This window comes from Hakea prostrata, chromosome 4 (genome assembly GCF_041222555.1).
Source record: "Hakea prostrata isolate BN-2017 chromosome 4, UWA_Hpros_2, whole genome shotgun sequence".
Taxonomy (NCBI): domain Eukaryota; kingdom Viridiplantae; phylum Streptophyta; class Magnoliopsida; order Proteales; family Proteaceae; genus Hakea; species Hakea prostrata.
The window spans coordinates 3,593,185-3,608,836 of record NC_142603.1 but is presented as its reverse complement, the minus strand read 5'-3'; the positions used below and the strand labels follow the sequence as shown (position 1 = coordinate 3,608,836).

The 15,652-nt window shown below is 41.4% G+C and overlaps 1 protein-coding gene and 1 long non-coding RNA gene across 2 annotated transcripts; one reads left to right on the top strand and one right to left on the bottom strand.

The window, feature by feature from the left end:
- Positions 1-390: 390 nt before the first annotated feature.
- LOC149017131 (DCL-like protein) lies at positions 391-15,144 on the bottom strand. The gene is made up of 3 exons (XM_089151458.1): positions 14,651-15,144; positions 2,060-2,174; positions 391-991 (listed from the first exon to the last, which is right to left on the bottom strand). The coding sequence occupies exons 1-3, from the start codon at positions 14,971-14,973 to the stop codon at positions 815-817; spliced, it is 615 nt and encodes a 204-aa protein (XP_089007584.1). The 5' UTR covers positions 14,974-15,144; the 3' UTR covers positions 391-814.
- LOC149017132 (uncharacterized) lies at positions 5,843-8,147 on the top strand. Its single transcript, XR_016172786.1, has 2 exons — positions 5,843-6,618; positions 7,634-8,147. It is a non-coding gene; the product is annotated as an uncharacterized LOC149017132 (long non-coding RNA).
- Positions 15,145-15,652: the final 508 nt, after the last annotated feature.

The following is a 15,652-nucleotide window of genomic DNA, read 5'->3' as shown; positions in this document are numbered from 1 at the left end:
CAGTCCTGTTGCATTTCATATGGTTTTACAATTATGTTTGTTGCCCATTATTGTGATGTTCTGTGTTTTCTTTTTAGTCCAGCAACGTTCACTGTTTCATTTCACATAAAAGCTAGATACGGTCATTTACTTTCAAGTCACCTAAAACTAGAAAGTTGAAACACCTTCACGAACAGTGGATGCACATTCCCACAATCAAGGCAGAGCGAACAATTGCATCAACCAGGTTATCTTTAACCACATTCATAGACCCTGTTTTGTCTTGTAAAACCAAGTTCTTAAACTAAAGTGTTATCTTGCTATAGACAATTGCAGCAACCAAGTGATCTTCACCACAGTGATGAACTCTGAATTGTCTTTGTAAAACCCAATTGTTATAAATTGTTTCGCAAAGACAAACATTGAATGCAGATGCTGGTTCGGCAACAGAGTGTCCATGAATCCAAATAAGGGATGCTTTTTGCTTCTAATTTTTTATAAAACCTTTTCATACAGAAAAGGTAGAGGAATTTATGTAAACAAAAGAAAAAGACCATTGCCAATATTCCTTTAGAAAATTAATATAAAAAACTTAAACCAACTATATTCCCTTCTAATTGTAAATGATTATTTCCCGTTTTCAAGTAGATAAAGAACTTCAGAAATCAACCATTTTCCATTTTCATACCCAACTAAAACGTAGGACATCAGAATTCATCACCCTGCAAAATAAAACAAGGATAGATCCATACTGTCTGTCACAATAGAAATTGGCAGATGTGCGTTCAAAGCACAGGGAGATGTGGCTCCATATATGAACCAAGCACGAGGATTTTCACTGCTGTGTCCTGCGACGTCTAAAATGTTTATTAATGAACTTTTCTGCATCCGAAGGGTACTTATTCCGAATGTACACTTGAAGACACTTGTGATATGAGAAGTCTATCCATCCACCATCAGTTCGTACAACAAACAGGCACCTTGAGCATCTGAACTGTGGATGCCTATCAACCTTCCAAAGAAAACACAAATGATGAGACTTCTTTGAACTATAACATAAAAACTGAATTATACTTTGCTCATACTGGCTCCATTTAGCCACCAAGTGATGGATGCAATGCTTAGGAACATATATTTGGTGCTTGTTATCTGTAGCTTCTGTTTGTTAATCCATGTCTTCCAAAGTTTGATCCATGAACATTATCATGTTTCAATTTTTCCCTCTTAGCTGAACCATAACACCTTAGATGGCTATTGTGTTCAAATTGAACTTGGGGTTTTAGAAGACGACATTTGGGTGCTTTAAATGTGTAAGCCAGATTCAGTGGAGGTAGGATTGAAGACTCAATTATAGGTTGAGTTTGAATTGCATTTGGTGAGCCATGGGGTCCGGCTTGGGGTTGCCTTCATTGCTATCCAGGGCCTTGAGAATTAATACCCTATAGCTCACTCCTTTGTTCCATTTTGCTACTTTCCTTATTGAATTCCTCCACCTCTTCTCTGTCCTGCCCCAATATAGTGTCACTCTTGCCCTATTCACACCAATCAAAGTCTGCGGCAACATTCAGGTTGACTTAGGTCATTAAAGTCAGGGTCAGGTTAGTCAGAACTCACACTAAACTAAAGTTGTCACAACTCTGCATTTGTGGATGGTGGAATTCTTCTCCAATCCCTTCAAAGCGATGGTCATCATGCTTACCATCATCTGGATGTTGCTTTACAAACCCCAAGGATACTCCAAGATGAAGAACTTGGCAAATGAATTATGAATGACCAACAAAATGATTGTTGAATCTGGCATATTATGGGTGTGCTCCATTTGAGAATCCAAACTTTGCTTTGAAGCACCCGGATTCGGATGGTTATGCCTTGTCAATGCACTGTCTTAAAAATATATAGCATAAATGGTGTACATTTTTGCACAATTTATACTTGATCTCAAAATGGTATCAAATTTCTTTGCAACCTTCATATAAAGAAACAAATATAAGCTCCAACTAGCATACTGGTTAGATAAATTAAACAATTCAACTGAAAGTGCAAAAAAATCCTACAAAGGTTCAAGTTGAATATAATTTACCATAATATAATCAAGACCACAGCCAATTTTATCTTCAGAATGGGGATGAAATGCAAGAAGCTTCTTCACCACTGCAGTCTCATCATCAGCTGTCAAACGCTCCCCATCCATATACCTGGAAGTATGTGAAGTTGTCAAACAAGGAGGAGGTCACTCGAGAGACAACTTAAAAGGATTTTTTTTTTTTTTTTTTGGGGGGGGGGGGGGGGGTGTGAGACCAGCAAGACCTGAACAGGGAAAGCAGAGAAAAAGAGAAATAGACCACTACACAGGATATGTCAATTTAACAGGTCCTCACAGAATGCTGTGCAGCACTCACTGCCCAGCACCAAGTGCTACTTCTCTGACTGAATGTTCTGGCCATAACAGTTAGTCCAAAATCTCGTCACTATAAGAATTTAGAATCTAAGTCTTATTTTTAGGGCATGGAAGTAGCATTAGTTGAAGTCATGGTAGGGCATGGTAATAGTATATCTCAAAGGTCAGTTTTTTAGGTGTGGTGTGTTGATATAAATTGTTGAATCTCTTATTTAACAGCTCCACTAGCATAACGTTAGAGCTACGAAGTTGGATGTTTGATCCCTGGAAAAATGAGAGGTTTTTGCTGTGTCGTTGAGCCCTCATACCTTGTATCCCCTGGTGCTATATGATTGCATGTGTATGAGCCTACACGGGCAGAGAGGTGTGCAGTGTTGATATGCATTGTTGTAGACTTATTTGACAGCTCTCACTTTTAGGATAAATGGTTGTAGGAAAAGAACCAGTAGTTCAAATACATGCAAGTCTATCACCATCGTCTGATTAATGGCAACGAAAAACAACCTGAAGGGGGGAGGGGTGGAAGGGTATGTGGAAGTGAAATCGTTGCTGATTAGTCTCCTGTCAAGAAGTTAATTAAAAAAAATAAACAATCTAATCTGTTTTTATGCAAGTGAGAAACTTAGTAGTTCACTCAAATGTTTGGTCATACCAAGTGATCCCATCCCCCACCCCGAAGAGAGAAGGGTTGCCATGGCAATAAACATCTTCACCCCCTCTTTTCTATCTCTTTTGCAGCAAGCTATTGACTTCCCACTACTGAGCAAGATCCAATTTCTTAAGTTACCAATTCAAAGGTCTCCATCAAAGGACCAAAACTAAAAAGACTCCAGTTCTCAACCAAAGCTTAGTATGCTTCAACTGGCCATTTTGGCAATCCAATGGTGCCATATTTTGGCCCAAAACTTAAGGGCACTATAATTAAGCAATAAGCATCTCTCTTTATACTGAGACCTTTTATATTGTGAAATCCAACCTATGCTGGTGGTGGCTAACTTCTTCATACTCTTTTGAAGTACTTGACCTGCCAGCCCAAAAATCAACTCATTTTTAGTCTATACACAGCCTTAGCACTCTCCCAAAACTCTTCAATTTCTCCCAGTTTACACCACCCAGCAGATACCTAAACCTATTTGTATCCATACCACAGCAGGCACAGCTCTTGGAAAGAATTCAACCAATGAACCACTAAACAAAGACATATATTTTGAAAAAACCCATACCAGACAGGTCTAATAACTTATCACAACCAAATATATTCAAATTTTGAGGACCATATGATATAATGTTTATTCACCTTTAAAATGCATACAGAATTCACTTGCTAAACTGAATCCTATTCTCTTAAAGTGCTCCAAAAATATAATCTTCTTTAGGAAAAGTACCATGAAAAAACAAAGAAATTTGAGGAGGCCATTACTTTTCCACATGCAAGCCATATACATAATTTTTTACGCTGTCAAGACATAATAATGCTTTACACATAATCCTGATTTTTGAATAAATGAAATATCCCCAAGATAGGTCATATTTCATTTTATTTTTATTTTTTTGGGTAAAATATTTCAAAATTTCACTGCCTATCATTTAGGGGAGACTGCCCCTGTTTTTTTCAAGCCCTGCTTGCCCTTCAGAGAAAATGAATTTCGAGCAATGCAATCCAGCAGTTATGGTCACCCTGCTTGAAGCACTTCCTGTGCTGGTGCCAAGAGTTGATTCTGTTAAGTAAGAGGACATATCTATGCTAGCAATCCTACTGAAGATCATATTAAAAATGTGATAGAATATTTTCCAGTGTAAACTAATCAGCTCATCCCCTCAAAATGAGAGGCATGCCACCTCCAGCTAGTTGTCACAAATAATGGTTAATGAAGAGCATTCTGTTTCAAGTTGGAAATTTTAAGGTATCTGTTTAATTTCCTCATTAATGTCTTTAAGCGACAACACAAAGGAACCAATCTTTCCACTTAAAATCCTTACCTTCAAAAACTGCCAGAATATCACCCTATTACTTGATGAACAAGTGCATACAATTATGCATCCAGTCACAGTAAATTTCCCAAACAAAAACTTCACAAGGGTTGTGGATATGAGGTGAACGATAGAAAACAACTACTCAGCCTCATCCCAACTAAATGGGGTCAACTACATTGATCTTCCTCGTCAATCAGCTCTATTAAAGTTTACACTTAATACAAGGCCTAACCTATGCATATCTTTCCTTGCCTATCCTCCAAGGATCATTTATGTCCACCATGGCTCTTTTAGTATCTTCAGTCTGAATCAGATCACTCTTCCATACTAGAGCAACCAAAGGCCTCCATCGTACATGAACATGCCACTTCAAATGACTTTCAAGCAGTTTATCCCATATCATAGCTATTCTGAAATCATCTTTAATACGATCATACCTTCCTTTACCCTTCCAAGTTTTGCCATTCATCCATCTCAACAGCCTCATACATTCCTTTACCCTTCCAAGCTCACTCTAGCAACTCCACCTATAGATTTCTTGGGAGTAACAATTAGCAATGGCTCATATGTTCTTCAGCCCCACATCGGCAAATCTCTTCTCAACTTTCCAGATGTCCTCACAACTCCCCAGCTCCATAAGTTTCTTAGCATCATCAATTACGTGATTTATTCCCCGTAAGGTAGGCTACACAACGCTTCTATATGAGCAGTTCAAAAAGAATTCTCCACCATGGTCAGACCAACACACCCAAGCAGTCAAAAAGATCAAGCAGATTGCTCAAAATCTTCCCCCATTGGCAATCCCCTCAACAGGTACTCAGCTATTGCAGACAAATGCCTGTGACAGGTTATGGTCAGCAATCCTCCTTGACACATAGTATTCTTTGTTAAAAGTCTAGAATTGCTCAATGGTGAACAAGGTAAGGAATGGATAGGATGGATGGCATTTAAACCATGTGTAGGCCATACCATATTTTGAGACCATGATTGCCAGGGCATCCTAGTAAGTGGTTCAGCATCGTCTGATAATGGTACGACAAGAGATGTCACCGTAAATTGGTGGGGGTAGATTTGAGAGGTGCTGAGGATCAATATCCACTTTAAAGTCAGGGTCATCAGGTGGAGGATCCTAGGGTGATCTTAAGGAGGAAGCTCCAGCAGTAAGTGGGAAACAAAGAGGAAGGATGGTCTAGATATTAGGGGGAGGTTTCAACGGTCTAGACCCCCCCCCCCCCCCCCCCGGCGGGGCCCGTGGGGGCCCCCCCGGGATCCCTAAAAATCCTAACCTAATAATCCGGCATTTCAGGTCGGTGTACCCGAAGTTCAAGATGAGGTCAACTCTTGACCATCTGAGTTGAGCCCAAAAGTTTAGAAATTGATCCTATAGACTTGAATGACAGTGATGAAGACCCAGGCACTTTGTTTGATTTCACCAGGAGAGAGAAAAGTACTCCTTAAGGCATTAAAGTGACATTTTGGTGTGCCCAGAAACCTATGCAAGAGGACTTCAAATCTCAAATAAAATATACCATTGAGTTGGTAATTGTGTAAGGTACCTACCCTCCGAAACTCATCGCGATCGGCCTTCGAATGAAAAAGATATGGGGGCGGTCGGATGGAGGCGGTCAGATAAATTATCTGACCGGTCCTTTTTCAGTGAAGGGCAAAATGGTCATTTCACCTCTTAAAAGCTTTTTAACTTTCCCAATTGAACCAAATTCGGGATTTTGGTTTTCTAAAGGGAGAGAGCTCGTGGGAGAGGAGAGAGAAGAGGAGAAGAAGCTTGGGGAGGAAGAGTTTGTGTAGTTCGACTGTGCGGAATTGTGATTTGGAGGTATGATCGCGTAGAGAGGTAAGTCTGCTTCAATATACTTAATTTTGGCCCAATTTCATGAGGTTTTTGATGGGTAATGTCATTTAAATGTGAAATTGGAGGGCTTAGGTTGAGGGGAATAATTTTCTGACTCCGTAGGAAGGTTCGCATGGCAGTTGCGCACGTCTACTTTGAACCTCGTGCGAAACCGAGCATTTTCGACCGAGTTGACTCGGTGAGCTGCCCGCCGAGTTAACCGGGTCGATTTGGGACTGAGTTGACCCGCCTTGTTGGACTGGAATTAAGACCCGGTTAAACCACATTTGATCTGTGTTCAAATTGAATCTCGAATTAAATCTAATTTAGCTTGTTTATTTGCTAGGTTAATTGGGTATTGGGCATTCCTTAATTTTGTGAATTTGTGGGACTTTGCGCATGAATTCTCGATTAACAGGTGAGGATAACATCGCATATATTATGTAATATCATTGTGTATTTGGATTGTGAATAATGTGGTATTGCATGATAATTTATGTTACCTTCTATAATCTCGATAGTCCTGCGTATCATACTGTTATTTCGATTGAATGATTAAAGGTAAATCGTATGTGATTATGTGATTGGTTGCTTCACTTGATTGATGCATATGAATGTATGTGACGGTGAAATGGGGTTTACCTATCTTGGTATTCCTAGCTTGGGTTATCAGCGGCTATGGTATGGGACACTGTCCTCTGATGTCCAGAGCACTTTTCATAGTCGGTGTGGTTGTCTAGATGCATGTGGTTAAGAATCCCGTGAGTGCTACTACCCTTTCGGCAGGGGTATTGAAGCCGAGTGACCCGTGATATCAGTGGATGGGGTTCTGTGTGCATCAAACAGACCCACGGTATCATGCAGTGGTATAGTGACATGTGTTAGAACGGACCTCGTGATCGCCCAAAAGACGGCGGTTAGGCGGCGTGAGGGGACATGACGGCATCCACCCTAGCATATGTAGATTACTACAGGGTTAAGGAATGGGATCCAATAGATGCCTCCCGTTGAGGATTCCATTCATAGGTGAGAACGATACCGGACCAAAAGGGCGCTTAGGCATGAGGAAAGGTATCCGGATCACATGTAGCACGAGACATAGTGACTTTGCATTGGGCTAGAGTAAATCCTTGACACGCGCCAGTTCTCAGGCCAATGGTGATGGGAGAGAGTGTTGACCTAATCCCCACCATGGTTGATGTGACAGACCCAACTACCGCGGTGAACCCAATAGACGTCTCTTGTTGAGGGTGAGTGATGAGACTACCCGGAGGGAGGCTGGTGTGTTATCTTAAAGCGTGTCTACTGTAGAGACTACATGGACTGTATATGTTGATATGTGTGTGTGTACATGATGAATGCATGATTTATGATATGTTAGACTCACTGAGTTCTGTGGAACTCATCCTCTGTGAATATTGTCTTCTCTTTAGACTCTGTTGCAGGTTGTGACAACTCATATTACTTGGAGAGTCTGCTGGCGAGCGAGAATACGAAGATGCATGATGGGATGTGTACTTGTGCAGATTGTGCTTTTGGAGTCCAGCCATTCTGAGGCTTGGAGTTTCTTTTACTTGGGTTGGGTTTAGGTTGTTTCCTCCTTTTTCCGTGGTTAGAACACCGTTTGATTTTTAGACTTCCGCTGTAATAACCTTAGATTTACTTTCTTTTATATTCTTGCTCTTGGATTATGCTATATAATATTGTTGTTATGGATTGGCCGCGAACCGAGATCCTGTGGAGAGTATCGCCCCACGGGTATTCGGGCGTGTCCGGAAACCGGCTGGGTGGGGTGTGACAGAGTGGTATCAGAGCTCTTGGTTCGCCTACAATCTTAATTATAATATTACATAGCGGAGCATCTTGAGTCACCGATGCATAAGTGACTTAGCTAAAGTAGATGTGAATAATAGGTACAACCTCTAACTTGAAACCAACAGTGATTTAGAGAAGCATAATGAAGCTAACTCGAATAATGAACAATAATGATATTAAATCCAAAGCCACACAGTGTTAGTAATCAAACAAGACACAATAATCTATATGAAACGATAAAGAGCATAAGGCATAAAATATTACAACCCCTAATGTAAAGTGAAAGAGCGTGAACAATCACGCATAAGAATAAAACAAAATCCATAATCTCTTACAAGCCGAAATGTAAAGTTCGGGAATCGAAATGAACATCAGATGTGACCAGGGATCAGTCTTAAGGTGGTAGTGGTGGTGGAGGCTTGTATTGATGAAGTAAGATTCGGGTCAAGAGACGCCCGAAAGTCAAGTTCACTACCCTGAGAGTTCTCGGCTCAGTAATCGTCGTTCTCTATATGGATATAAGAAAGATCAATGGGATGGCCCTCATTTGGAGCGAAGGTGGCGAAGGTTTGCATCAAGGAGGTATGATCCTGGTGCCCTTCCTTGGGTAAGGTGTTTCGACTCACGATGCGGAAATGAGCTAAGGAGAAAGGAAAATATGAGATTTCTTGAAAATATGAAGTTTTTCTTGAAATATGGGAATTTTTCGACAAATTGTGTAGACGGGAGGGATGCGATGTGAATTTGAGCTTAAATGCACGGGAATGTTACTAAGTAATTTTGGAATGCATAACATTTTGGTAGCATTCAAATTCCATAGGTGAGTGTGCAAGAATATTTTGAATCTAGCAAGAAACGGAAGTGAAATCTTGAATAAATGGGCTAGATTTGAAGATTACGTGTGCTTTCGCGGATAAATCGTCGACGAATTTGAATTCGGAGCATTGTGGAAGTGGGAAATCAAGTGGGAACCTTGCCTCTGAGTCATGAATAGTGAAAACCGAGTTGAATTTGGCTTTGAGTCATGAATAGTGAAAACCGGGTTGGCTCTGAGTCGTGAATAGTAAAAGGTGTGAGTTGGAAGTAGGTGGTCGGATCGTATCTGACCGCCACCTTTTTGGACCTATTCAACCGGTCCCAGTTGACTCAGTCTTCAATCACCCTTGTGTCGCTCTGACTCGGCTGAGTTTTGGCCGAGTCAACTCGCAAAATTTGAGGCGGTTGAACAGGTATCCTACCGCCCCATGCTACCGGTCCCATTTCTGAATTTTTTTTTTTGAATTCCAGTGGGTAGGCGGTCAAATAACCATCTGACTGGCTCATTTGACCGGTCCCAAAAAAAAAAAAATTTTTTTTCTTTTCTTTTTTTGTTTGAGATTGGTTACTCAATTCGGCTCGTTTTCTTTACTTATACATTTGGCAAAAAAAAAGTTTTTATTATTATTATTTTTGTGTCTTCAATTCAGTTTGTTTTGTTTCTTACTCAATTGGGTTTAAAAAAAAATTGTTTGGTTCTCGAGTTCAGTGAGTTTTCTTTTCTTATACACTTAGCCAATCTTCAATTCGTTTTGTTTTGTTTTCTTACTCAGTCGGCTAAAAAAATTAATAAAAAAAAATTTTGGGGTTTTTGACTCGATTTGATCCCTTTTCGCGTGTGAAGAGTTAATGGGTGATTCTCATGCCTGAGGGTGCTATGATTGAGTATTTCTTGGACTGGATGATTGAAATTTGAGATGTTCAAACGATATTCTTTTGGTCCGTGAATGTTGTTTTTGCTTTTGCGAATGGTAATTTAGATCGGACGTTAGATGGCAATGCTTGTGGCTATAACCATGAGAATGGAAGTGGTAGTAACCCACCTCAGCGGAAGTCCCCAACCCTCTGCTCAAGGTGATGACCTCCCACCACTCCACGTGGTTGTCACCCAAGATGTGTTGAATATATTGGGTAATATGATGAAGCAAAAGCGACCCATGTCAACACTTTGATGCAAGGTGTGTTGCTGAGTCAAGGGAATCGCTTCACCCCGTGGCAATGAAGCCGGGTTCCGCTCAGGAATGTGAGACTTTGGTTTGGGACCCCACACCAAACTGATGGAGCATTTTCTTAAGCTCCAAGTACCTTCATTCACTGGTGTGACTAATGATCCTCTGTTGCCTAGTAGGTGGTTGAGAGAAATGGAGAAGGCATTTCGACACCTAAGATGCACCGAGGACCGAAGATCTGTGTGCCGATCGAAGCTCCAACTTTATGGCATTTTCCATAGGGATCATTGTCAATTCTGAGTATCAACAAAGGTTTGAAGAACTCTTTTCTTTGCCTGTTTTCATGAAAGTTGACATGGAGAAAGCCAAGAAGTTCTCAGGGCTTCTTCCTCCTTTCCTTTTTTCTTTCCTTTTTTTTTTGTCCTCAAGGGAATAGCATCAGCAAGACCAGCTCAATATCCCCGTAGGGAAAGTGTCTCGACAAAATTGAGTTTTGAGTTAGTGTTTTGTACACCCCTTGATCTATAGTGAGACTTGATGAAGTAAGAGTTTTGATGCATATTTTGTGTCTTGAAGGAAGAGACCAGATGCACATCTTTGAAACTTGATATGAGAGTTTTCAATGTGAACCTAGATGTGGTTTGGTTGACCTCATAAGGCTCATCTTTTGTTTAGAGAAGAAGGTTCGTTTGTTCTGGTACCCTCCAATTGGATTTCAAGGTGATCTAAGAAGCATGTGGAGATTTTGATCATGTGTTGACTTTGTCTTTCATGGGGGAGGAGAAGTCTTTTGGGATCTTTAGATGTAAGAGGTTCAAGGATGTGAGCGAAGTATCCAACCCTCTTGGAGCCTCGATACCTCAATTTCGAGGACGAATTTTTTAAGGGGGGTGTAGATCCCTAAAAATCCTAACCTAATAATCCCTTTCGTCCTGTCCTTCAGATGAGGTCAACTCTTGACCATCCGGTTGAGCCCAAAGTTTGAAATTGATCCTATAGACTTGAATGCTGATGAAGACCTAGCACTTTGTTTGACTTCACCGAGAGAAATTACTCCTTAAGGCTTAAAGTGACTTTTGGTGTCCCAAAACCTTGCAAGAGGACTTCAAATCTCAAATAAAATATACCATTGGTTGTATTGTTGGTACCTACCCTCCGAAACTCATCCGATCCCTTGATGAAAAAGATATGCTGTGGGGCTCTTTTCACGTCCTTTTCAAGGGCAAATGGTCTTTCACCTCTTAAAAGCTTTTTAACTTTCCCAATTACCATTATTTTGGTTTTCTGGGGCGGAGGAGGGAGCTTGGGTTTTTTTCTTTTGTTTTTTCCGAGGTAGTCTCTTCAACTACCTAATTTTGGCCCAATTTCGGTTTTATGGTTGTCTTTATTAATTAGGCTTGTTGGAATAATTTTCACTTGTTCTCTTCACGTCTACTTTGAACCTCTCAAACCGACATTTTCACCGTTACTTGAGCTCCCCTTTCTTTCTTTCCCCCTTGTTGACTGAATTAAGACCCTTAAACCACATTTATCTTTTCAATTGAATCTCGATTAAATCTATTTACTTGTTTTTTGCTGTTATTGGTATTGGCATTCCTTATTTTTGAATTTTGACTTTCACTGAATTCTCGTTCTGAGGATAACATCATATATTTGTATATCATTGTGTATTTGGATTGTGAATATGTGTATTCATGATAATTTATGTTACCTTCATAATCTCATGTCCCCTTCATCTTTTCTTATGTTAAGGTAATCGTTTTTTTTGTTCTTCCTTGATTGATGCTTGATGTATGTCTTGGGGTTTCCTATCTTGTTTCCTACTTTTATCCTTTTCACCTCCTCATGTCCCCTTTTCATGTCTTGTTGTCTGTCTGTGGTTAGAATCCCTTCTACTCCCTTTCTATTCCTGCCTGATATCTATGGTTCTTCATCACCCACGTATCATCTTATGTGACATGTTTAGAACACCTCTGTCGCAAAACGGTTAGGCGGCGTGAGGGGACATGACGGCATCCACCCTAGCATATGTAGATTACTACAGGGTTAAGGAATGGGATCCAATAGATGCCTCCCGTTGAGGATTCCATTCATAGGTGAGAACGATACCGGACCAAAAGGGCGCTTAGGCATGAGGAAAGGTATCCGGATCACATGTAGCACGAGACATAGTGACTTTGCATTGGGCTAGAGTAAATCCTTGACACGCGCCAGTTCTCAGGCCAATGGTGATGGGAGAGAGTGTTGACCTAATCCCCAGCCATGGTTGATGTGACAGGACCCAATTACCGCGGTGAACCCAATAGACGTCTCTTGTTGAGGGTGAGTGATGAGACTACCCAGAGGAGGCTGGTGTGTTATCTTAAAGCGTGTCTACTGTAGAGACTACATGGACTGTATATGTTGATATGTGTGTGTGTACATGATGAATGCATGATTTATGATATGTTAGACTCACGGGGTTCTCCGAGTTCTGGAACTCATCCTCTCGTGAATATTGTCTTCTCTTTAGACTCTGTTGCAGGTTGTGACAACTCATATTACTTGGAGAGTCTGCTGGCGAGCGAGAATACGAAGATGCATGATGGGATGTGTACTTGTGCAGATTGTGCTTTTGGAGTCCAGCCATTCTGAGGCTTGGAGTTTCTTTTACTTGGGTTGGGTTTAGGTTGTTTCCTCCTTTTTCCGTGGTTAGAACACCGTTTGATTTTTAGACTTCAGCTGTAATAACCTTAGATTTACTTTCTTTTATATTCTTGCTCTTGGATTATGCTATATAATATTGTTGTTATGGATTGGCGGCCGGGGGGGGGGGGGGGGGGGGGGGGGGGGGGGGGGGGGGGGGGGGGGGCGGGGGGGGGGGGGGGGGGGGGGGGCGGGGGCGGTCGGGGTTCTGGGCACCAAAAAAAGGGGGGGTGTGTGGTGTTTTTTTGTTTTTTTTTTGGCCCCCCGCCCCCCCCCCCCCCCCCCGCCCCCCCCCCCCCCCCCTACCCCCCCCCCCCCCCCCCCCCCCCCCTCCCTTGGGGGCCCTCCCCCCTTTTTGCCCCCCCCCCCCCCCCCCCCCCCCCCCCCCCCCCCCCCCCCCCCCCCCCCCCCCCCCCCCCCCCCGCGGGGCCCCCTCTTTTTCCCCCCCCCCCCCCCAAATTTTTCTCTTTTTTTTTTTTTTTGGCCCCCCCCCTCCCCCCCCCCCTTTTTTTGGCCCCCGCCCAACCTAACATGAACCATTACTTTGCCTATCATGCTAGCCATTTTGTTTATACAACAATGGACTATGATCTCTATCTCTCTCGGGTAGATGAACATGAAGAATGGCTCCAATTCCAGCTCAGTATAGTCGAATTCAAAAACACTGTCTCATATATGCTCTCTATATGGTGTGATTATATGATGGACCACTATTATCTCCAAGACAGCCAGCTAGCATATGACTCCGATTCATAGTGGGATTTGGACTCTAATTAATCATATGTTACATACTGTTTGTGTGTATGGTGTTGCATAATGTATTGTATTAGTGTATTGTAACAATGATGCAAATAATGACATAAGATATGACATCACCGTTGCATTATTGAGTTTACTTTTACGCAACATTACACACAATGCATCATAGCCAGCCATATGACTTTCCTATGAAATAGTCCTCAAGATTTAAGGAATACGTTGATTATACCACCCTCCAAACGCACCCTCCACTTCATCCATCTTATTCTAATTTCTTGTGAAACATCGTCCTATATATTGCCTTAATTAAATGTGATCGAGCCCAAATCCCTAAAGTAAACACTGTTGAATCTCCCTCCTGTCAATTTTCACCACCTCATTATATATGCTAGTGTAATTATAGTAATACACCCTACGCCCTGTTCACATTCTACTTATCTTAAGACCTTTTGGTCCAAGGTATACCTCCAAACTCCAACTCAGACTTAATACCTCTTCGTCTCTCATCCAACCAATGAATACATCTAGGAACCTCATCTTGATTATCCTAGGGAAGTCATCTGATGAGTATAAACAAATAAGGGCTTAAAGTTAATACTCAATTCAACCAGATTATAAGCTCGACTGCACCCCCAACTTTTTTTTCAGACCAGGAAGGTTCGTACCTAAACCAACATAAGAAGGGTGGTTTCATAATTGATTTCATGATATAATAAATAAAACTATAAAGGGAAAATGAGATTCAGACGTCAGAGGAGTCGCTAGTTCATATGCATTATTTAAGGAAATGAGTTGCCACCATTAAGCTGTCGCATGTTTCCTCGTAGGAACTCAGGTTGGAAGCAAGCAAGCAAGCAATCCATTTTAATTCTCTTCTTAGTATTATTATTTTAATCGAATTCAAAAGCACGGTTGAAGAACGCGTTAGTGACTAACTTTCCAGAAGCCAGAATACTCTAAACTAATCTTACGTCAAACCCCAAACAGCGGGGAAGAGTGAGGTCCTAGGTTTCAGTTGAATGATACCGGTGATCAACCCAAAGTCCAATTCACGCGTCTGTGGAGCCTCTAGGTTTTTAGCGAATCATCAATTACTTACTGGAAATGAAAGAATGAAACAAGATAGGCAACAACCTAAATGCTAATTAGGACAGAAAAGAAGAAAATTTTTCCAATGGTATCCTGTAGATAGCGGTTGAGTGGTACCTGTCGGAGTGAATAATCTCCTTGACGAGCGAAGTAATGGGTTCAATCTCACGAAGTATCTCATCTTCTCTGTCCTTCCACTGTCTGTAGTTGGGACTGGCTAAACGAGAGCGCTGCAGAGCATCTGTTGACTTCCAACTATCGTTTTGGGGCTGCGACTGAGACTGAATTTGCGGCGGAGACTGGGTGAGTTCGGCAGCTGTGCAAACAGACGGTCTGCCCACCGAAACGAAGAAACCAAATACAGAGGAGCTACTTCGCCGTGGGAGTCTCGGACACAGCCGCCGTGGAATCCCTCTCAGCAGAATGGTTGCAGCGGCCATTGTGTTATTTCAGCTTCACAGTGAAGAAAAACTGAAAATCTCCGACAGTAACTATGAACTGTGATGTAAATTCGCCTTCAACGCTTCCAAATTCTGCATTCTTTCTTATCGTCACTATCTATGGCAGAAGGACCCTTTGTTTCCTCTTCGAACGCCAAACATCGCTTCTGTTTTAGATGTACGGTCAGTGAATACAATATGGGAGAGATCTGAACCGTTGGTTCTAAAATAATCGCCTCACAATCCAAAAATTAATGTCCTGTTTGAGTGATCCCGATAGTGATCCGATAGAGGATTATGTTTTCCTTACATCTCTCGATCACATATTTAAGAGTGGAGTTCATCTTAATTATAAATTAATCACTTTATTAATATTTGCATACTTCATTTCTAATTTTATTGTAAAAGAGGTGTAAGATGAACACAATCCTCACATCAATAGCAACTCGGTCTCCAGTGGTTTAGCAAGCTAAATAGTGAGAATGAATGTAACAACTTTCTTTTCTCAATTTCACTATTTCGATCAATTTTTTCCTCTGCCCCAAATAAGTGATTCATATTAAACTCTCTAGAGAAATTCTATAGAAAGAAACATGGGCTCCCCGATGGCTTTTCCACCACATAAACATGTGGGTTCCACAAGTAAAAGTAATAAAACGTAAAAAAATACATCACCAGT